At 35.0% G+C, this 24,281-nt stretch overlaps 1 protein-coding gene across 1 annotated transcript; it reads right to left on the bottom strand.

Annotated features, from left to right (window-relative positions):
• Positions 1 to 22,629: 22,629 nt before the first annotated feature.
• Positions 22,630 to 24,018, bottom strand: LOC142639506 (uncharacterized). Its single transcript, XM_075813670.1, has 2 exons — positions 23,608 to 24,018; positions 22,630 to 22,806 (listed from the first exon to the last, which is right to left on the bottom strand). The coding sequence occupies exons 1-2, from the start codon at positions 24,016 to 24,018 to the stop codon at positions 22,630 to 22,632; spliced, it is 588 nt and encodes a 195-aa protein (XP_075669785.1).
• Positions 24,019 to 24,281: the final 263 nt, after the last annotated feature.

Here is a 24,281-nt window from a genome sequence, read left to right as displayed (position 1 = left end):
GGACTCCGAACACTCTTTTGTGTTTGGATGCCATTTGGACTCCTTTTCTAGGGTTTTTTAGCCGGTCCTTGTACCTAGACGCGTTTTCATCCTCCGTCTATGATTTTTCATCTCTTTTTGGATAATTCAGGCTATTTAAGAGTAATTATCTTGTAGATAAATACCCTAAAATAAATCTTGATAAGGTTCAAATTATCCACAATTTTATTTTTATCCAATCACCCTTTTTATTCCTATGCATGCAATCCTATTTTAAACACTAATTATAAACCAATCATAAAATTATTTAATTTATGTTAATTTCTTAATTAATCAAAATTAATTTAAACTAATCATGTGTGGTCAACTTTACCTAGACAACGTGCATGTTGACCATGCAAACTTGATCATGTGATATCTTTCAATCCGATGGTCTAATTTGAAAACCGGAAACACCGTTGCGACTGTTAGAATCTCAAGATCATTTTCATGATATGTAATGAATGACATGATGCATGTAATGCAAAGACAAAATGATGTATGTAATGCAAGAACAAATTGATGCATGTGATGCAATTATGATTTTTAGGGTACATGGACAGTCATTCGAGTTATTCTCCTTGATTAAATCATGGGTGAAAAATTGAGTGTCTACAGAATGCCCCTTATTGACAGAGCTTGAAAAGCGAATTTCAATGTAAAATAAAGACACTAATTACAGTGATCATGATTTAATTGAGGTTGAATTTTTAAAGATTACCTAGCCCTCGAACCTAAAACCTTGGAATACAGAACTAGCCTTATCTATTGACAAAAAAAAAAAAAAAATGAAAATATCGGACTTAGCTGGCAGTTGATGACTCTAGACTTGATTCTTGGCAATTAGGTTGACCAAAGGACTTTTTTATCCTGATCTTGAAAATGGAGTTGTTTAGGATGACGATCAAAGGTCTTCTTCTACTTTGATCTGGTGTGGGATGGCGATCAAAGGTCCTCTTCTACTTTGATCTTGGATGAAATTTCGATCAAAGGTCCTCCTCTACTTCGATCTGGAATTGAATGAAGATCAAAGGTCCTCTTCTACCTTGATTTGGAATTGAATGACGATCAAAGGTCTTTATCTACTTTGATCTGAAATTGAATGACGATCAAAGGTCCTCTTCTACTTTGATCTGGAATTGTTGAAATGTCAATCAAAGGTCCTCCTCTACTTCAATTTGGGATTGTTGAAATGTCGATCAAAGGTCCTCCTCTACTTTGATTTGGAAATGTAATATCGATCAAAGGTCCTCTTCTACTTTGATTTGGAATTGTTGAAATGGGGATCAAAGGTCTTCATTTACTTTGATCTGGATTTGTTAAAATGGGCATCAAAGGTCTTCATCTACTTTGATCTTGGATTTGCTTTCTACAAAAAAAAAATCAAAAAATCAAAAAATCAAAATCAAAATTTAGAGTTAGACTTTAACTAATAGGTGCTTCGTGGTCCCACTGCTTCTGAAATGTGTCATTTGCTCACTCTTGATTTGAACTTTACCAAGAAAAGTTTAATTGACAAAAGATTTTTCTTTTGAGAAACATTTGATTTTTTGAAACTTGGAAGTTTTTAAATTTTTATTTCAAATTTTGAGACCTTTGGTACCTAGAAATTTTTTCTTGAAATCCAAAACTTAAAATCTGAAACTTTGAGTCTTAGAATTTTGAAAATTGAGGCTTGGGATTTTGATCATGAAATCTGAGGTTTGAATTTTTTTTTTTTTTTTGAAAACTAAAGATTTGAGTTTAAAATTTGGGCATTGAGAATGGAAATTTGAAAATTTGGGAATGAAGATTTTGAATTGAAAACTTGGATTTTTAAAAGATACTTGAAAACTTTGGAAAAAGATTTTTTTGGGGGGGTTGACTGAGTCAACTCAATTTGACTAAGTTGACTTAGCTTTGGCTGAGCTTAAGTGTGTGGGGACCGAAATTTTGGCCCCCCACTTCCCTTGTCTCTTTTTTCTTTTTTTTTTGTTTCATCTTCCTCTACCTCTCTTCCTCCATTGTTACTATTCACTCTCTTCTTCCCCTTGGATTTTCTTCTTCATCTCATCATTTCTTCTCACAAAAAAAACTTTTCTAAGCTTCTCAAGTTTCCCTCATCCGTCTCCATTAATATTTCTCTAGATCCTTGTATTTTGAGCATTTCCATCACACACCCATCTTGGTGAAAACCAATATTCCAAATCCATTTTTCTTTGCATCAAGATGGCTTCTTTTTCCTAAGGACCTTCTTTTCTTACTTTTCATGGTAAGAAATATGATTGGCATGAGGAGGATGGACTTCTTCAAGACCCTAGGACCCATGTTCCATATTGTCACGTAGACACCAACGTGAGTTTTTCTTTGGTTTCTTTGCTTGGAAAAAATGTTGTTGCATGTTTTATTGAAAGTTTCATGGTGAGATATTGTCATTTGATTGTTTGAAATTTGGGGCATTGCTTGATTGGTTATGTTGAAAAATGTTGGTTTTGGAGCATTCTTGAAGTATTATTTTTGTGATCATGGTGCAATTTGGATAATGTGGGTGGCTTATGGAATTTTGACAATGTAGGTAGATATTGATGTTGTTGGATGAATTTTGGTTTGGATTTTGGGAGTATTGGCATTGTAAAAAATTGGTGGTATGTTTATGTGAATGTGTTTATTGGCATGCGTAAACTTTGTTTTATGAACATGGCAAAATTTTGTGGGTATGGAAATTTTTTGGACATGGAAAAATTTTATGGGCATGAAATTTTGAAAGAATTTTGTTGGGCATGTGATGTGGGTTCTTGAAAAATTTGTGTGGTTATGATTTTGGCTATGTGAGAATTTATTTATGTAAGAGCTTGTGAGATTTTTTATTTTTTATTTTTTATTTTTTATCTTGGTCATGTAGGGTTTTTTTTTTTTTTTTTTTTCCCCTATGGAAAAATTTGGTAGTTGTGTATGGACATGTGAAAAATTTTGTTGGGGCCTTGGTTTTCTTTTATGGTGGTAGGGCATTGGTTGTGAGAATATTTTTTATGGAAATTTTTTTGTCATGTAGGTTTTAGTCATAGAAATTAATGAGTTAAATTTTTGTGTTGCAGAGTCTCAAGAGTCTAGGTAGTCTCCAAATGTTGAAAAGTGCATGAGCAGCATTGTCGCCTAGCATCAAAAACATTATCAATGAAGTAGGCTTTGGTATTTTCTTCGAAGCTTTGTTAAATCATGAGATGCATGAATATAGGGATTTTCAGTTACTTCTCGCTTTGGCCGAATGTTTCCGGGACACTACATGTACCTTCCACTTTCCATGCATTGGGGAGGTAATGTTGACACCTTATGACTTCTCTATTATCACTAGTCAGAGGTTGGGTGGTGAAAGAATTCTTGTCAATGATTCTTTTACTTCAGCCGAACTCAAAAAACTTCTAGGTGTAGTGCCTTCTAGAATGAGGAGTAACAGTATCCCCTTGTCTTGGCTATGTGAAAGTATTCCTCATTGTGAGACTACAGTAAAAGGTGCTCATATGTTCATGCTCCTTTTCATCGAAACTTTTTTGTGTCCAAATTTAGGTAGTACTGTGAATCTGTGCTACCAAGAAAGTTTGAAAAGAGTTGGACAAATCCGGAATTCGGCATGGCTTATGCCATTCTAATGCACTTCATGACCCAACTCTCTAGGTGGAGTCTTTCAAGCTTAGGTGGGGCTCCATTTGTATGGCAGGTGAGGTTTGGATTTTTTTTTGGCTATGTGTAAGTTTTGAAAAATTATTTTGGTTTTGTAGTAATAGTGTTGTGGAGTTTTCAGGTCTGGATGTATGAGTATTTATGGGTTGGTTTAGAAATTCGAGAGGAGGTTACCGGTATTTTTCATAGATTTCTCCGTTGGTTGCCCAAACATCATTTGTCTATACTCTCTAGGCGTTCTTTGGAGATTTGGTACTTGGTGATTAACAATATAACCATTGATGATGTGAGTTCTTTCTTCCTTCTCCTTTTAAATCATTGGCACTTGGTTATGATTCAGTCTCTTCTCTTTCTGAGCTCCTTTTTGTGATTTTTCAGATGAACTTAAATCATTGGCACTTGGATGTGAAGGGTATGCTGAGTGTGAGCGGGCTCTAGAATTGAATGGCCGTCAAGTATTGTTATAATATGGGCATGGAAAGTATTGGTATCTTGGTGATCGAGTGTTGCCCTAAGTTGAACATGTCTATCCTCCTACAACAATTTTGACTGATGAAGAGATTGTCTAGGCTTGTGTGGGCTTTGTTGTTCCAAGAACAGCAGGATCTTATTCTGAATTTATTAAAACTCGTTTGCAAGGTTGCTTGGCTGACCAAGTGATACTTCTTTTCCTTTCTAAAGTCAAATATTCATTTTGCCAATTCTTTCTATTTTTCTGCTTGGTGACCAAAATTTGCATGTTGGATTTTTAGACTCCACCTTCTAAAGGAAAGGAAGAGGGAGATGAAAAGGAAGATATTCCTTCTCCTCATCATGCTGGTAGTGTTGGGGTTTATGCCCTAAAATCCAATTTATTAGCATGTCATAAATATTTAAATTGTTTAATTATATGAGGCTATTTATAAATGAACTAATGGGACATTATCTTAGTCCATGAGATGTATTGTATGTGATTTATGTGATTTAGTCACAAAAGATGTAAATCACAAGTTCCTTGTAAACTTAAAATGTAGTTCGTAGTCAGTGATGAAATTGGGCGTTTCATCTGCGAAGACTATAACATATCAACTAAGGTGATTTGTCTTGATCATAGAAGTGGAGACTTCTAGTTGGTATGTTGATATGTGTTTAAGAGTTAAGACATATTGAACTGGACCGCTGTGAGATTTATTATTCTTCCAACGACTGTGAAATGAATAATAAACTCACGACTTATATCTGCATGAACTCTTAATCCTGAGAGAATAATGGACTTGATTATGAGGGGTAGGTTGCTTTGATATATCAGGAGTGAGATCTATAGTTACGGTCAAAACCTCAGTATATTGGGCAACCACATTTAGTGTTGATGGAACATATATTCTCAAGATGGAATTCATAGTCTCTTAATAGAGATACAAAATATTCCCTTGAGATAAGTTTAATAAGTTTGTTATTCATAGAATTAGGCCTAACCACTTTAGTAAGAAGTTACTAAAGTACATGTTTATGAAATTGGATTTCATAAATATATAATGAATAACTTAAAGGATTAAACCGGGTACTCAATGATAAGATGTAGTACTTTACAAATTGGCAGTCTACATTCATGACTTTATGTTACTACAAATATTTTATGAAGGGGTTGCATCTACAATAAAGTCTTGAGATATAATTTATAAATAAGGCCTAAAGTGCAACTATATTTATATAGTGGTATTAAATATAGTTAATGGTAACTTTGGACTTGTCAAGAGTTGATAGAAAAGCCCAAGGTCCATTGGAGCTAGTGTCTTATTGGTCCCTTTTGGTCCCACTCCAAGCCACACATTTAAGCCCAATTAGAAAGGCCCAAAAGGCTAGCCCAATTAGATAATCAGTTAGATACAAAGGGAGAAACATATAGAATTTTCTGTAGAGAATTGGAAGAACACTATTGCCAAGTGGTGTAAGAAGTGTTAGACACTTTGATATTCTCCCTTAGTAAATTGATTGAGAGACCACACATCTTGGGCGTCAATGGAATTGGAGTGAAGATTGAAAGTGTTCCCAAGTGATATTGATCTTCGGTTTTGAAATTCACCGCTCCAAGGTACACTTTCTTGTACTTAAATTCTAAAACTTACTTAGTGCAAGTTATCGATTTCGTATGAAGTAGATCCGTTAAATTTCCACTACGTATGTTTTATCTGCGATACAAACACGTGATTTTCCAACAATTGGTATCAGAGCGGTCTTCATTTTCAAATCTGTATAACATGTTTAGTGAGTTTTAGATTTTAAAGAAAACTATTTTCATAGTTGTGAAGATTATGCAGTCATTTTTCTGCATATTTTAATTTTGAAACTATTGTTTGTTTAAAACTAATTTTGTTACTATGATGTTGTTTAAGTTTGATTTTAACCATGTAAAATTGAATTTTAACACTTTTAACATCAATGAAATTCAAGTTTTAATCTTGATCTCATAATTTTTGATCATTAAGAATGTGTTTTGTTCTTTGGAGACGTAAAAAACAGTTAAAAGAAAAACGGCTGTTTCTGGGCATTTTCGTGACTGGCAAGTCGCGAGATGAGTCGCGAGAGCTTCTGGATGAACTCGCGACTGGGGTCTTGCGATTGGTTGAGTTGCCAAAATGAGTAGCCAAAACTCGCGACTGGGCGAGTCGCTAGAATGAGTAGCCAAAAATTCTGACACCTATTTGTTTTTTACATGTATAAAGAGTAGGGCTATGTGTGATTAGATTACACATGTTTCTAACTTAAAGACCTAATGAGATCAAAGATATTAGTTAAATGGAACTCTTAGTCCTAAATAGTTTGGGACTTGTCTTTTAAGAAACATTCTAATGAGATTAGAATTGTTGTGTGATTGAAAGTCCTTAATTTATCTTAATTAGAAGTTTTAATTAGATTAAAGCTTAATTAAAAGTTATATAGTTTCTAATGAGATTAGAATACTTCATTTAGTAAATTAAGGATAGAGTTCTATATAACTAATTTTTGATTCATTAGTGTTTAAGGAATCCTAAATAGTTTAGGACTTCCATTTTAGTTAGTGATTCTAATGAGATTAGAGTCTTCAACAAGTGCAAGGTTATTAGTTGTGATGGGATCACAATTATTTAAGAAAAACCCAAATAACAAGTGGGAGTGTTGCAATAACCCTTTTGTTAAGTTTATTGTAATGTGAATAGATACCTTGTCTTGACTTCGAGTCTTGCGTTCCATGCGGAGGGTATTTACTTCACGGATTACAAGGCTAAACTTCTTTGTGATTGTGCGAATGTTCGTTACACTATTGTGACGTGACTTAGTTACATCACATTGAATTTAAACTATTAGACACATTTGATGTGTAGGGTTAAAATTGTGATTAGATCACAAGGATGTTATAACAATCCACTTGTTTTTAAATTTCTAGTGGGAGAGAGATACAAGGGTTGGATCTAACGGCCTCCATTGTTGGTTCATAGTAGTGTGAAATATATACTTTGTCTTTGCTTCGAGCTTAGCATTCCATGCGGAAAGTATTTATTTCATGGTATTACAGGATTGAATTTCTTGGTTTATAGTTGTTTGATCAAACACCTTGTCTTAACCTCGAGCTTTGCATTCCATGCGAAGGGTGTTTTGTATCATGGCACTACACAATAAGCCTGTTAAAGGGATGAAATGTGGCTACACATGATTCTAGGCAATGGTGTACACTAGACTAAGTGTAATGTTAACCTCCCTTCGGAGCTATGTCATTATTACTTAGAGGCTAAAGGAAAAGTGGCAAATTATTTTTGTTTGGTAAGAGTTACCATAATAGCATTAATAATGAGAATATTTCTCACCTGATCATAGTGATTGGTATGACCTCGCTTTCAATGAATATTAATTGCGGGATTAGGTTGTCGTTGCACCTAGTATAGTATGTTTTTCGGGTTCCATACTATATGGTTATGGATGCAAAATATAATGTCCTTGTAATTATGTTCATAGTCTCAAAATAAAGTTGTCATAATTTTGTTCTCTAGCTACTATTTCAAGTGAATCATATTAACTAAGAAATAATTTTGGACATGGTGTTTAAAGGAGCTGAAGTACATATTTATGTTTCGATTCAGCATTGTCATGATTTCCTACGCATGATGCATTAATGGAAGATACCATATGATATGATCATAGTCTCCATTGAAATGCTATAATGTTTCATTGGTTTCTATCTCAATTGTGCTACAGCATGAGATGCAAGAGTTAGTACTAGACTTAGACTTAATATTAAGTCTAAATGAGATGTTTTGGTATGGAATATCGTGCTACTAGACGAAACTCAATATAAGTCATATTGAGTGCCAAGAAAAGCTTAAGGAGTTCCAATTATATATCATTTTATGAAAATATTTTATTTAAAAAAATTGAATCGGAATTCTTGGATGTAGAGATTAAATGTTAATCTCATATGGATATGATCCACAAGTCCTTGTTAGAATCATTTGGTCAATTCAAATTGTTTTGAAAATAAATATTATTTTTTTATATTATCTTAATTGATGGGTGAGTTCTACGCAACGGAAGACATCTTAAAAGCTAAGGCTAAAATAAATATGATTTAATTCAAATTCTTAGCCTAGACTGAAAGGAAATGGTGGTAAGAAGAGGAATTAAAATACCAAACAGTTGGGCAAGCTAGTTGCCCTAGTAGTTGCCAAAAGGGAATTAGACTCAAAAGTATGACCAAAAGAAAGTGTTTCTATTTTGGTAAAGCTAAGCTTTGTCCATGATTATTTTCTAGATGGAAATATACATGTTTTACTTTTCAAAGAGAAAGTTTCCATCCTTTGGTATTGTATGTCTAGATCTTATTAATCTAAATGGTATTCAAGATTGGTGAAAGATGGGCTTTTAGAACCATTATCTTGTTATATTCCCAATCTATGAATTTTATTTAGAGGATAATATGATCTAGGGTTCCTTTGTTGTAAAGGAATATAGTATCAATCACTTCCTTAAGTCATAGCATACATAAAGGAGGTATAAGACGCTTTTAGAAATAGTAATGTGCATGATAAGTATTTCCATTTGCTTATTTCTTTTGGAGATATACTCTAATAATTATTATACATTTTCTAAAGTTGATTTCCAAAGTTTGTTCCTAGGACATTTGTCAAATTATGGATTGGGTGAAAACCTAGTATATGATACTTTCACTTTTGGAAATGTCCAGCACTTGAAATCAAAAGGTAAAAAAATGTGTGTTTATGTTGGATATCCAAAAGGAATTGTAAAAGATTGTCTTGGTAGTCATAAAGAATATAAGATGTTTGTAAAGTACAATTACAAAGTTTTTGATGATGACTATGTGAATAATCTTAAAGCAAATTGTAGATTGATCTAGAAGATAAATGTCAATTTTTTTTGTAAGACAACTACAAAATACATTTAGAAATGAGATGGTTGTATTAGATACACCATAAGGCATTATTCTATATATATAGCTAGTACACCGGTACAATATCGCAGTGGGAGGATTATCAATTATCAAGTAAATTCATGCTTTTGGGATAAACTTTTGAAGTCATTCCACAAGGATATGAATTTGATCCTTGTAACTACGTCGAGGCAATAGATGATATGAATATAGCTTACTGGATCAACGTTATGTAAATAGAATTAGATTCTATTTAAACTCTAGAACTTGTAGAGGCGCCTAAGGGCATTAAGCCTATTGTTCTCAAATAGTTCTACAAGAATAATGAGATAGATAGAATTGAAGGTGCAAACCTTCAAAGTCAAGACTAGTGGCAAAAAGATTTATTCAGATAGAAATGGTTCGACTATGAAAAGATTTTTTCACCAATAGTCAAGTTTGCCTCTATCTAGATTCTTTTATCCATTATATTTCATTTGGATGAAATATGATAATGGATATCAAGAAAGCTTCTTTTAGTAGCAATCTTGAGAAATACATCTATATTGATAGGCCAAAAACGAATTGACCCCTTGTGATGAATTAAGTTGATTAATTAGCCAAGTTATTAATTAATCGAATTAACATGCAAAGCGCGTGGTTGCACAAAAAAATCACCAATAAACTAAAGTATGCAGCGGAAAATAAATAACACGGTGATTTGTTTACGAAAGGGGAAAACCTACACGGCAAAAATCCCACCGGGTGATTTTAAGGTCACCACTCTTGAAACTCCACTATTATCACAACAAGCGATTACAAGTAAAGGAATCCCAAGTACCTTACCAACCTATAGTTGAACCCTTACCCCAATACCCAATTGGACTTGTTTTGTAGTGACAGTTTCTCCTTTCAATGCACGGCTCCCAACTACGTGACTAACCAATTGCGCGGATCCCAGTACACGACTTCAATCACCAATTAGAGAAGATTGTTGGCTGTAAAGTTCTTCAATTCATCCACACGATGAAGATCAAGAAGATGCTTGGTTACAAAAACCCTATGGTGCAAAGACACAGTAACTTCTTCACAAAAGAGATGAATTAGAGCAAGAACTTCATCTCAAGTTACTATTTGCGTGAACAAGGATTTCTCAATGCTTGTGCAACTTGCCACACTTCAGCGGCCCTTAGAATAATCCTTTTATATGTTTAGGGTTAGGAGACAAGAAGGCCCAAAGACACATCCACCGATTAGAATTAAAACAGAACTTGGAATCTGTTTTTCTTAAATCTCGACAGCTACAGGTGTCAAGGTGCTGTCGAGCCTCAGGGCTAGAACAGCTTCTTAAAGCTCGATAGATGCAGCTATCGAGCCAGCTGTTGAGCTTTAATGAAGAGCACTTCTAAGCTTGTTTCTTGGACAGACTTGCATGGCTTTAACACTTGATCTTGAAACCTTGTTTCTTGAAGCATTAACCTCATCCTAAATCTACCCAATTACAAGTAAAGTGCGTTTTGACAAAGGATTAGCCAATTACATAAATAATGAATGACATATATTCTAAACAAGTGAAACACATAAGTCCTAACATATATGATGTAACTAGACTTGTACATAGCAAAGAAACAGTAATGTTTAGAATGCAAGTTACTTATATTCCATTTATGAATTTATGCAAGCATCTAAATCATAAAATATCATTTTTGATCAAGAAATCAAATTGTTTGATTTTGATCAAGTATTAAAAAGTCTTATGAGTGTAAAAGCTATATAGAATAATAAATTTCTTAATGTATGATTGATGGCATTCTAATCATTTGAAATGATGTTGAGTTATTGTCATCAATTGAGTTTTGTTGTCTAATCCAAATTGATATAAAGTACTTGGGAAAGACTAGTTGTCCTAAGAATTTAACTTTGTTATAATTCAAAAATTAGGATGTTGGGTCTATCTCAAACTGCTTAAATAGATTAGATTCTAGCTAAGTATAGCATATAATACTTCAAGAAAGGATTCTTTCCTTTTAAGTTTGAAGTTCCTTTATATAGGACTATGGTCCTAAGACATATAAAAGGAAGAGCATATTAAGACAGTTCCTAATACTACACTAATTGGAAGCCTTTATGCTATGCTAATACTAGGCTAAATATCTATTTTGCGGTGGGCATGGTAAGCAAATATCATTTGAATCAAAGCTCACTTGATGAATGGGAGTAAAACATATACTCAAATATCTTAGGAAATTGAGGGATTATATGCTTGGTCACAAAAATGAGGTTTTGATAGATACTGGATGTACAAATACTGACTTGTAGTTTGATTGTGTTTCATGAAGTTAGACTTCAACATATGTGTTCATCCTAAGTGGTGAAGGTACACATTAAGTATAAGTATTATCTCATTAGAGAGATATGAGTACTTGAGTAGTAGTAGAAAAGATAATTTATGCAATAAATCTGGCTAAAACTTATTTCCAAACCTTACCTTAGAGTGACTATGAAATACTCTAAAGGAAGATAAGTGTCGGATATATAGTAAATTGTCTTTGAGGGCAAGTGGGAGATAAATTGTTGGGGTTTATACCCTAAAATCCAATTTATTGGCATATCCTAAATAATTAAATTGTTTAATTATATGACACTATTTATAAATGAACTAATGGAACACTATCTTAGTCCATGAGATGCATTGTATGTGATTTAGTCACAGAAGATGTAAATCACAAGTTCCTTGTAAACTCAAAATGTAGTTCGTAGTCGGTGATGAAATTGGGCGTTTCATCTGCGAAGACTATAACATATCAACTAAGATGATTTTTCTTGATCATGGAAGTGGAGACTTCTAGTTGGTATGTTGATATGTTTTAAGAGTTAAAACATATTGAACTGGACTACTGTGAGATTTATTATTCTTCCAACGACTGTCAAATGAATAATAAACTCACGACTTATATTTGCATGAACTCTTAATCCTAAGAGAATAATGGACTTGATCATGAGGTGTAAGTTGCTTTGATATATCGGGAGTGAGATTTATAGTTACGGTTAAAACCTCAGTATGTTGGGCAACCACATTTAGTGTTGATGGAACATATATTCTCAAGATGGAATTCATAGTCTCTTAACGGAGAGACAAAATATTCCCTTGAGATAAGTTTAATAGGTTTGTTATTCAGAGAGTTAGGCCTAACCACTTTAGTAAGAAGTTAATAAAGTATATGTTTATGGAATTGGATTTCATAAATATATAATGAATAACTTAAAGGATTAAACCGAGTACTCAAGGATAACATGTAGTAATTTAAAAAGTGGCAATCTACATTCATGACTTTGTGTTACTACGAATATTTTATGAAGGGGTTGCATGTACAATAAAGTCTTGGGATATAATTTATAATTAAGGCCTAGAGTGCAACTATATTTATATAGTGCAACTATATTTATATAGTGCAACTATATTTATACAGTGGTATTAAATATAGTTAATGGTAACTTTGGACTTGTCAAGAGTTGACAGAAAAGCCCAAGGCCCATTGGAGTGATGGAAATTTGCATGTGCGCAGCGAAAAAATAACGGATCTACTTCATTCATAAAAGTTAACATGTACTATATAAGTTTCAGAATTTGAGAATAAGAGAGTGTATCTTGGAGCGGTGAATTTCAAAATCAAAGATCAAAATCACTTGGGAACACTTTCAATCTTCACTCCAATTCCACTAACGCCCAAGATGTGTGGTTTCTCAATCAGTTCCAAAGGGAGAAAGGTCAAAGTGTCTAACACTTCTTACACCACTTCACAATAGTGTTCTTACTAAATTCTCTATAGAAAATTCTGTATATTTCTCATTTTGTGTCTAACCGATTATCTAATTGGGCTGGCCTTTTGGGCCTTTTCAATTGGGCTTAAGTGTGTGGCTTGGAGTGGGACCAAAAGGGACCAATAAGACACTAGCTCCAATGGGCCTTGGGTTTTTCTGTCAAGTCTTGACAAGTTCAAACTTACCATTAACTATATTTAATACCACCATATAAATATAGTTGCACTCTAGGCCTTATTTATAAATTATATCCCAAGACTTTATTGTACATGCAACCCCTTCATAAAAAATTCGTAGTAATACAAAGTCATGAAAGAAGATTGTCGCTTTGTAGATTACTACATCTTAATTCCTTTAGTACCCGGTTTAATCCTTTAAAATTATTCATTATATATATTTATGAAATCCAATTCCATAAATATATATACTTTAGTAACTCCTTACTAAAGTGGTTAGGCCTAACTCTCTGAATAACAATCCCATTAAACTTATCTCAAGGGAATATTTTGTATCTCCGTTAAAAGATTATGAATTCCATCTTGAGAATATATGTTCCATCAACACTAAATGTGGTTGCCCAACATACTGAGATTTTGACCGTTACTCTAGATCTCACTCTTGATATATCAAAGCAACCTACACCTCATGATCAAGTCCATTATTCTCTCAAGATTAAAAATTCATGCAAATATAAGTCGTGAGTTTATTATTCATATGACAGTCGTTGAAAAAATAATAAATCTCACACGGTCTAGTTCAATATGTTTTAACTCTTAAAACATATCAACATACCAACTAGAAATCTCCATTTCCATGATCAAGACAAATCATCTTAGTTGATATGTTGTAGTCTTCGCAGATGAAATGCCCAATTTTCATCACCAACTACGAACTACATTTTGAGTTTACAAGGAACTTGTGATTTACATCTTCTATGACTAAATCACATACAATGCATCTCATGGACTCTATGATAATGTCCCAATATTCATGTTACCATTATTTTTAGATAATATTAAAACAACTTTATTAAACACAACATTATTAAGTCATACATAATGTCATAAATAATAACATACATAGCATCATACAATAGGATTTAAGAGCACTAATCCTAACAATCTCCCACTTGCTCTAAAGACTATTGTGCACTAATCTAACTCTTATCTCCTCCAAATGTGACTCGAAAGTCCTTTGGGGCAAGTTGGTAAAGGGATCGGCTAGATTCTTTGCACCATCAATCTTTGCTACAACCACATCTCCACGTGCAACAATGTCTCGAATGATGTGATATTTTCTTTCTATGTGCTTTCCTTTCTTGTGATTCCTTAGATCCTTGAATTGTGCAACCACTCCACTATTGTCGCAGAACAATGTAATGGGAACTTGCTCAATTCTCACAACACCAAGATCAGAAAGGAATTTCTTAAGCCAAACAGCCTCTTTTGCTGCTTCACAAGCAGCAACATATTCGGCTTCCATGGTGGAGTCTGCAATATAAGATTGCTTAACACTCCTCCAACTTATGGCTCCACCTCCCAAGGTGAAAACACATCCCGGTGTGGATTTTCTGAAATCTAGATCTGACTGAAAATCCAAATTTGTATAGCTAATGAGAATCAAATCCTCACAACGGTAAACAAGCATATAATCTCTCGTTCTCCGTGGATACTTGAGAATATGCTTTACAGCTTGCCAATGTTTTGGTCCTGGATTTGATTGATATCGACTGACCATGCCAACTAAATAACAAATATCCGGTCTAGTACAAAGCATGGCATACATGAGACTTCCCACAGCAAAAGCATAGGGAACTTGTCTCATCATATTTTCTTCCTCTTGAGTCTTAGGCCTTTGGTCATCAGACAGAGGAACTCCATATCTAAAAGGAAGTAATCCTTTCTTGGAGTTTTGCATGCTAAACCATTCTAGAACCTTACCTATATATCCAGTTTGTGACAAACCTAATATCTTATTCTTGCAATCTCGCCAAAGCTTGATCCCTAGAATATAGTTAGCTTCGCCCAAGTCCTTCATATCAAATTGGCTTGACAACCAAACTTTAACCGATGACATTACTCCTACATCATTTCCAATGAGTAGAATGTCATCAACATAAAGCACTAGGAACATTACTACTTTATGTTGATGTCTTTTGTACACATATGGTTCATCAAGATTTTGTTCAAAACCAAATGATTTGATTGCCAGATCAAATTTGATGTTCCATGACCTAGATGCTTGCTTAAGTCCATAAATGGACCTTTTCAACTTGCATACCATATGCTCTTGGTTCTTTGCTATGAAACCTTCCGGTTGCATCATATAGATTTCTTCTTCAAAATTGTCATTAAGAAATGCAGTCTTGACATCCATTTGCCAAATCTCATAATCATAATGAGTAGCAATGGATAAGAGAATTCTGATAGATTTAAGCATGGCTACTAGCGAAAAAGTTTCATCATAGTCAATGCCTTCTTTTTGTGTATACCCTATAGCCACTAGTCTTGCTTTAAAGGTTTCAACCTTTCCATCTATCCCTCTCTTCCTCTTGTAAAACTCATTTGCAACCAACAGGTTTAATGCCGTTAGGCGCCTCTACAAGATCCCAAACTTGATTGGAATACATGGAATCTAATTCAGATTTCATAGCTTGGATCCAATGATGTGCATCTATATCATTTATTGTTTCATCATAAATGTATAGATCCAATTCAGCCTCTTCTGAGATAGCTTCATAAATTTCTCCCAAACCTATGAATCTCACAGGAGGTCAAACAATTCTCCCACTACGACGAGACACCTGTGTACTAGACATCTCATGAATAGTATCTTGTGGTGTATCTAATACAACCACATCATCCCTAGTTTCATCTATTGGTTGTTCAACTACAGTTTCATCTATTTCACCCAAAACAACTTTACTCCTAGGATTAAAATTATTCACATAATCATCTTCCAAAAATTTGGCATAAGTGTTAACAAATACTTTGTTATTTTTATGATTATAGAATAAATAACCCTTGGTTTCCTTTGAATACCCTAAAAACTTGCACACTTCCGTTTTAGATTCCAACTTATCAGACTTCCCCTTCAACACATGTGCTGGACATCCCCAAATGTGGAGATACTTCATACTAGGCTTGTGCCCACTCCACAATTCCTTGGGTATGTTAGGAACAAATTTTGATGGAACCAAGTTCAAAATATGCATAGCAGTTTTTAGTGCATATCCTCAAAAGGAAATCGGTAAAGTTGAATAACTCATCATGGACCTAACCATTTCCAAAAGAGTCCTATTCCTTCTCGCCGCTACACCATTTTGTTAAGGAGTTCCAGGTGTAGTCAATTGGAAAATAATCTCATTCTGAATTAGGTAATCCTTGAAATCCCCAAGAAGGTATTTGCCACCTCGATCAGATCGAATGGCCTTTATGCGTTTGCCTAATTGATTCTTAACTTCAGCCCTAAACTCTTTGAACTTTTCAAAGGCTTCGGACTTCCGTCTCATTAGGTACACATAACCATATCTTGAGTAATCATCCGTGAAAGTGATGAAATACTCATAACCTCCTTTTGCCTAGGTTGACATAGGACCACATACATTTGTATGAACTAATTCAAGCAACTCTTGGGCTCTTCTACCTTTTGCATTAAAAGGTCGTTTGGTCATTTTACCTTCCAAATAAGATTCACAAACTGGAAATTCATCAAAGTCCGTGGGCTGTAAAAGTCCATCTTTGATTAGTCTTTGAATCCTATTTGAATTAATATGACCCAAACGCAAGTGCCAAATATATGCATCATTAGAAGGAAACTTTCTCTTTAATGATTTTACATGAGAGCTACTATCTAATTCAGAATTGTATAATTCGTGCTTGTCAGGAGTTAAAATATAAAGACCATCTACAATATTGCCAGAACAGATAAGCATTTTATCCTTCTTTATTACAACATTGTCTTTCAAGATAATACAATACCCATGCTTACCTAAATAAGTTGCAGAAATTAAATTTCTACGAACATTAGGTACATACAGACAGTCTTCCAATATTAAAACCCTAGAACTGAAACACAAATTACGCACTCCAACAGATACAACTGGAACTCTACTCCCATCCGCTAAGGTAAGAAACAATTCTCCTTCATTCAGCTTTTGGTCTCCTAGAACCCCTATAAAGAATTGCAGATATGATTAGTACAACTTGAATCCACACACCAGGAATTCGTGGGATTCTGTACCAAACATATTTCAAGAAAAAAGAACTTTTCATACCCTTGTTCGGCAGCTTTAAACTTTGGACAATTCCTCTTCTAATGTCCTTTCTCACCACAATGGAAACACTTTCCTTTGAGCTTCTTTCCTTTGTTAGCAACCCCTAAGGCAATTTGCTTACCTTCTTGCTTAGTGAAGTCCTTCTTCTTATTCTTACCCTTGCCTTTCAACTTAGGTTGAGAAGTAGAAGCTTCACCCACATTGGCTTCAACACTAGAAGTACCAAGGATGCCTTCCGCCGCCACTAACTCATTCATTAATTCAAACAAAGAATAAATCTTTTTGCTCATATTGTAATTGAGTCTAAATTCCTTGAATGAATCCGGTAGTGACTAGAGTATCATATCCACTTGGGATTCTTCATCAATGTCAGCACCTAAAGTTATTGGTACATCTTAATTCCTTAATTCCTTGAGAAGTAGAAGCTTTGTAGATTACTACATCTTAATTTCTTGAGTACCTGGTTTAATCCTTTAAAGTTATTCTTTATATATATTTATGAAATCCAATTCCATAAATATATGTACTTTAGTAACTCCTTACTAAAGTGGTTAGGCCTAACTCTCTGAATAACAATTCCATTAAACTTATCTCAAGAGAATATTTTGTATCTCCGTTAAGAGACTATGAATTCCATCTTGAGAATATATGTTCCATCAACACTATATGTGGTTGCCCAACATACTGAGATTTTGACTGTTACTCTAGATCTCACTCTTGATATATCAAAGCAACCTACACCTCATGATCAAGTCCATTATTCTCTCAGGATTAAGAGTTCATGCAAATATAAGTCGTGAGTTTATTATTCATATGATAGTCATTGAAAAAATAATAAATCTCACACGGTCCAGTTCAATATGTTTTAACTCTTAAAACATATCAACATACCAACTACAAATCTCCATTTCCTTGATTAAGACAAATCATCTTTGTTAATATGTTATAGTTTTCGCTGATGAAATGCCCAATTTTCATCACCAACTACAAACTACATTTTGAGTTTACAAGGAACTTGTGATTTACATCTTCTATGACTAAATCACATACAATGCATCTCATGGACTCTATGATAATGTCCTAATATTCATGTTACCATTATTTTTAGATAATAATAAAAACAAATTTATTAAACACAACATTAAGTCATACATAATGTCATAAATAATAACATACATAGCATTATACAATAGGATTTAAGGGCCCTAATCCTAACATGGAACTAGTGTCTTATTGGTACCTTTTGGTCCCACTCCAAGCCACACATTTAAGCCCAATTAGAAAGGCCCAAAAAGCCAACCCAATTAGATAATCTGTTAGATACAAAGGGAGAAACATATGAAATTTTCTGTAGAGAATTGGAAGAACACTATTGCCAAGTGGTGTAAGAAGTGTTAGACACTTTGACATTCTCCCTTAGTAAACTGATTGAGAGACCACACATCTTGGGCGTTAGTGGAATTGGAATGAAGATTGAAAGTGTTCCCAAGTGATTTTGATCTTCGGTTTTGAAATTCACTGCTCCAAGGTACACTCTCTTGTTCTTAAATTCTAAAACTTATGTAGTGTATGTTATCAATTTTGTATGAAGTAGATCTGTTAAATTTCCGCTACGTAGGTTTTGTATGCGATACAAACACCTGATTTTCCAATAGGTAGTTCTTTTAGTTCCTTTGCGGAGACTTATCCTCATTTTTCGGCATGGCAATACGATGTGATGAATCCCAATGGAACGTATAGTTCCATGCCCTTGAATAGGCCAGAGCATGTGTCGAATGTTCCTTGGCCCGATCCAGTGTGTTCTTGAATTTTCAGTTCTTTGTCCTTACTTCTTCTTGACTTATTGGATGGTTCATGATCTCGTGGATTTGTGCTTCAGGTTGATGTGGATCTTATGGAGGAAAGCATGCTGATGATTGGAGGCTTGCAGTCATTGGCTCGTACTCAATCCTCCCAATATGTGCTCAATGATTCGAACTGGGTATGTCATGTTGCTTTCTGAGTATCTCTTGCTTGAACTGTGCTTGATGGTGAAATTAACACTTGATTTTGTTAACTTTTTAGGCACATCGAACGGAAACTATTGACATTACTAGAAGAGCTTTAGAGGAAAGGATCAGGAACCTCGAACTTGAAAATCGTCAGTACGATCCTCGCTTTTTCTCGAGTCAAGAAGGAAAACTGAAGGCGGGTCCTCTAGAGGTTGATCAAGAAGATCCTCACGCAGGCGAACTCAGAGTCCCAATGATGTATGACTTGTGTTTTTATTTTTCCTGCCAAAAAAAAGGAACTGTTCCTTAGACAATCTTGTATTAATTTCCATGTTTTAGCTTTTTGCCCATTGGATCATGTAGAGACTTTAACTAAGAAAAGTTTAAAATTCACCTGATGAGATCTTGTAGTACCAATTTAAACTTATCTTGCTTGGCTCTACTGGAATTTGTACTTACTTAAATGAGGTGAAGCCGAATGCCCCTAGCTTAAAAGGAATGCATGATTTTTGGAAATCTTGATGATGATGATTTTTTCCTTGAGAAAAATGATGATGGTTTCTTTTTCTCCTTTTTTTTTTTTTTGTTGAAAATACATGAGGCATGGGCGAATGCCCTTAGTTTGGAACATAAATCCATGAGTCTAAAAAAAAAAAAAAAACTTGATTTGATCAATTTTGAAAACAATGATGCATGTGATGATTTTTTTAAAACAAATGTGTTAGATATGTCAAAATGTCCCGGTTTGATTAAAAAAATCTTTTTGATGTGTCACATGGTCTTTTAAAATTACCCGAGAACATAAAACTGCATGGAATTGTATGAGTGTAGGCACGAGGGACTGCGCACCGCTTGGCGAATGAGGAGTGCCATTCGGCACTTTTGGAGTGCCGTTTGGCACTTTTAGAGTGCTAAATTGCATTGAGCCACATCATGACGCTCACGCCATGGTGGGCCAACTCCTCATGCTTTTCCAATGCACATTTCACGTTTTCGCGTTTTTTGGAAAATGTTTACTTCGTTTGTGATCATGAAACACTCTCTTAGTCAGCTACAAACTCTATGAAACCCTTTTCAAACCTGATTGGGAATTGATGTGGCTCATATAAATAAATCCTTTTGCGACAATTCTCTGCATAAAGGTTAGCAAAACACAATAATCACGAGCAAAAGTCATCCATGGCTAGCAATCAAAATTTTTCTCATCCAACAATTCATGATATTAACAGATGAGTTCATAACTTTGATTTCAGTTCCAAAACCAATTTTACAGCCTTCAAACTAGAGGGAATTAAGGCTTTGAGGAATGTCAAGATCAAGTGGGAGTTTCTTCATACTTCTATGAAATTTTGGGATCCAGAAGACCATGTGTTTTGGTTTAACACTACTGAACTTTGTCCGACAATTGAAGAATTTTCCACTATTCTGGGCTATGTTCCAAGCAAAAAATCAGTTGCAATTTCTTATGATCCCTGGCATAAGGAATCTTTATCTGATGCTATCAATCTTCCTACTTCCATTATTGTTAGTATGATTGAAGGCCATATGGTAAATCTTCATGCAATTATCTCTCGACTGATTGATAAATGCACTTATGAGGTGGCCGACAATATGCAGAAAAACTTTGGTTTGGCCTTATGATTTGTGGGAGAATTTTTACTTTGCTCTGGGAGGCACGGTTTTGTGGATGCTCGAGCCATAAGTGTTATGAGCTAAATTAAGGATGGTGACAACCCTGTTTCTTTGATCTTGGCAGAAACGCTTCTTGGAATGGATGTTGTATTTCATGGTGGAGAGACTCAAAATTTCTTAGGGAGTCATTTGACTTTGCAAATATGGCTGATGGAGCGACTGAATATGATTGCCAAGCCTACAACCGGCAATTATGGACCTAGTAGTTTTCTTAGCAAGGCTGTAATCAAAATTGAATGTCAAACTAAGAGTGATTGGGTGAAGTTTTTGGACAAGAAATCTAATACTTCAATTCAATGGGACTGTTATTGGTGGAAGTGCCCACCCTCTCTACTGCGGTCTCTAGGATCAGATCACATCTTCCTTGTTGGGTTGTGGAGGGCAACTTTCTACAAGGGAGATAGACTCTTGAGGAAATTTAAATATGAATAAGGAATGCCAGGTGGCAAAAGAAGAAGACTTTTCTCTCCTGTGAACACAAACCCTACTACTGTAAAGAACATGCTATTGGGCTTAAAGATGGCTGATCGAGTGGACCAATCTTTTGTCAAAGTTCACTTTCACAGGATGATTATAGAATATTCTAACCGTCTGATAGACAAGATTATTGACAAAGAAGCTGAGAGGGTTGCTATGAGAGAACAATTCCTTAAAGACAACCAGGAAAGACTCGATGAAGACAACTATGAATTCAAAAGAAGAGATAAGGATGACAAAGCACCTAACACAAAAGAAATTAATGATCAGAAGAAAGAGAAAAGACTAGAGACAAAGTGACCTTCTTAGCTTTGAGCATGTTTATTTATAAGTTGATGTAAAAACTCTTATTTAGGAATTATTTAGGGTTTGCAGTTTAGTGGTCTTGTTTATGGTGTAGGCTTTTGGGATTTGGTTTTTTTTTTTTTTTTTTATGGTTTGGCTTAGGGTTTAGGTTTTTGTGTAATGACATGGTTTAATGGAATGGTTGAATTTTTGGAAAATTTCAGTTAATGGACAAATGGTGGGTTTTGGGAAATTGTGATCGGACCAATGTATGGTTGCCTACGTACCCCCTTTGATAGAAGGATCAAGTCATCACGTAGTTCATTGATTTTTATTTGCCTTAATTTTTTCCTAGGCTGCCCTTTCGGGTTTTCAACCTACCTTTTCTTTTCTTTTTTTTGTCTTACTCTAAATTTTGTCTAGACCACCCTTTCGAGTTTTCAGCCTAGCGAGCTTTTCTTTTTTGTTTTTGTTGTTTCTTTTTTATGGTTTAGTTTGCAACTACTAGTTAAGACATGGTACTTCTTCAATTGATCCATGTTGGTTGGCTCAGTGAAAGGATTTGCATCTAAGTCCATCAATCTTGTGGCTCCCCCAGAGTATATCTGCTTGATAATGTATGGACTTGCCCAATTTTGCTTGAACTTCTCATTTGCATCTTGAACCGGGGCTCGAATTTCTTTCAACACTAGATCTCCTAACTTCAAATCTCTGGTTCTTACTCTCTTATCAAAAGCTTTCCTATGTCTCCTTTGGTATCACTGAATGTGATACAAGGCTTTTAGTTTTTTCTCATCTAGCATGCATAACTGGTCATATCTGCTTTGCAACCAATCCACTTCGGGGATTTCACTTTCCAGTACTGTCCTTAGTGATCGAACACCCATTTCAATGGGAAGGACTGCTTCCATCCCATACACCAATGAATAAGGAGTGGCTACTGTGGAAGATCGGATTAATGTTCTATACCCCTAGAGTGTATAAGGCAATTGTAGGTGCCAGTCCTTGTAACTCTTTGTGCTTTTCTTCAAGATTCACCCTATATTTTTGTTAGCAGCGTCAACTGCTCCATTAGTCTGATGACGGTAAGGTGAAGATTTATGGTGCTGAATGTTGAACTGTCGTAGTAACTTTTCTGTTTCTCCCTTAAGATGTAACCCATTGTCAGAGATAATCTCATGTGGTACCCCATATCTATAGATGATGTTGATCTAAATGAATTAAGCAACTTTCTTAGAATTCAGAACTTTGTAGGAGGCAGCTTCTACCCATTTGGTGAAATAGTCTATGGCAACAAGTATGAATTCATAGCCATTCGATGCAGTCGGATGAATCTTCTCATTAATGTCTATCCTTCATGTAGAGAACGGCCAGGGTGATGTCATAGTATGCAGTGGCAAGGGTGGCATGTGGTTCAAATCTCCATGAACTTGGTATTAACGACATTTTCAAACATGAGCCGCATAGTTGGCTTCCATAGTGGTCCAATAATAGCCTTGTCTCATTATCTTCCTTGACAACATGTGCACATACATATGTGGCCTATAACTTGATTCATGATCCTCTTCAATTATCTGTTGCCTCTTTAGCAGTTACACAAAGGAAATGAATTCCATCATATGATCTTCTATAAAGTCTTTCACCACAAATAATGTAATTAGTGGATAACCTTCGGATGGTCAATTGGTCGTTCTTGTCTACAAATGGTAGGTATGTCACATCCTTGAGGTACTGTAGGATGTCTAAATACCATTCACCTTCCCTATTCTTTCCCTCATCTTCTTCAATTGTCATGCAGTAGGCTGGTTCTTCTTTTTATTCCAACACTATCGGTCTAGCTTTCTATTCTTTTGGTCCATCCATCATGGATGCCATGGTTGCTAAAGCATCTACAATTTGATTCTGCATCCTTGGCATTTCTAAAGACATTCATGATAAGGCACAAGTCTTTCTTCTTTGATCTTCCATTTATTTTGAATCTGAGAGATTATTAAAGCTAAATCTCCGTATACCTCCAACTCCTTCACTCCTAGGCCTAAGGCTACTTGTGGACCCATAATGCAAGCTTCATATTTTGTGGCATTGTTGGTGGCAGGGAAGTTAAGTTTGCCAGAAAATGGAATGTGTGTCCCTTTTGGTGAAATTAAGAGAACTCCAATTCCATTTTTGCTTTGACTTGTTGCTCCACCAAAATACATCTTCCATGATTCTACCTCAATCTCCATGATATCTTCTTCCGGAAAGTCTCCTTGGATCTCTTCAGCTTCTTCTGGTGAACAATGGGCTAAATGATCAGCAATTGCTCTCCCTTTCATAGATTTTTTAGTCACATACTTAATATCAAATTCTGACAAAAGCAAGACCAATTTGGCAGCCTTCTCATCTTGCACGGGTTTTGCCATTAAGTATTGCAAAGGATCCATTCTTGCAATCAACAGAATCTTGTAAATAAGCATATAATGTTTGAGTTTCGGGTTGCCCAAACAAGTGCTACACATGTCTTCTCTAATGGTGAGTACTACTCTTCATAAGGCAACATCTTCTTGCTGATGTAGTAAATCTCATTCTCCTTCCTAGTCTCTTATAGGTATTGAGCAAGTAAAGCCCCCATTTTTGTATCTGTAGAGGTGAGATACAACAATAATGGCTTTTCGGGTACTGGTAGGACAAGTATTGGTGGTTTCAT

Source organism: Castanea sativa, chromosome 6 (assembly GCF_040712315.1).
Source record: "Castanea sativa cultivar Marrone di Chiusa Pesio chromosome 6, ASM4071231v1".
In the NCBI taxonomy this organism is placed as follows: Eukaryota; Viridiplantae; Streptophyta; class Magnoliopsida; order Fagales; family Fagaceae; genus Castanea; species Castanea sativa.
The sequence above is the reverse complement of the archived record's forward strand: the minus strand, read 5'-3'. Positions and strand labels throughout refer to the sequence as shown.

Excerpts from the sequence above, each read along its gene's own strand:
- LOC142639506 (XM_075813670.1), bottom strand. The coding sequence starts at position 24,018 with ATGGATCCTTTGCAATACTTAATGGCAAAACCCGTGCAAGATGAGAAG. Across the intron at positions 22,807-23,607 it reads TAGGAGTGAAGGAGTTGGAG|ATCAACATCATCTATAGATA; the intron begins GTATACGGAGAT and ends TAATTCATTTAG.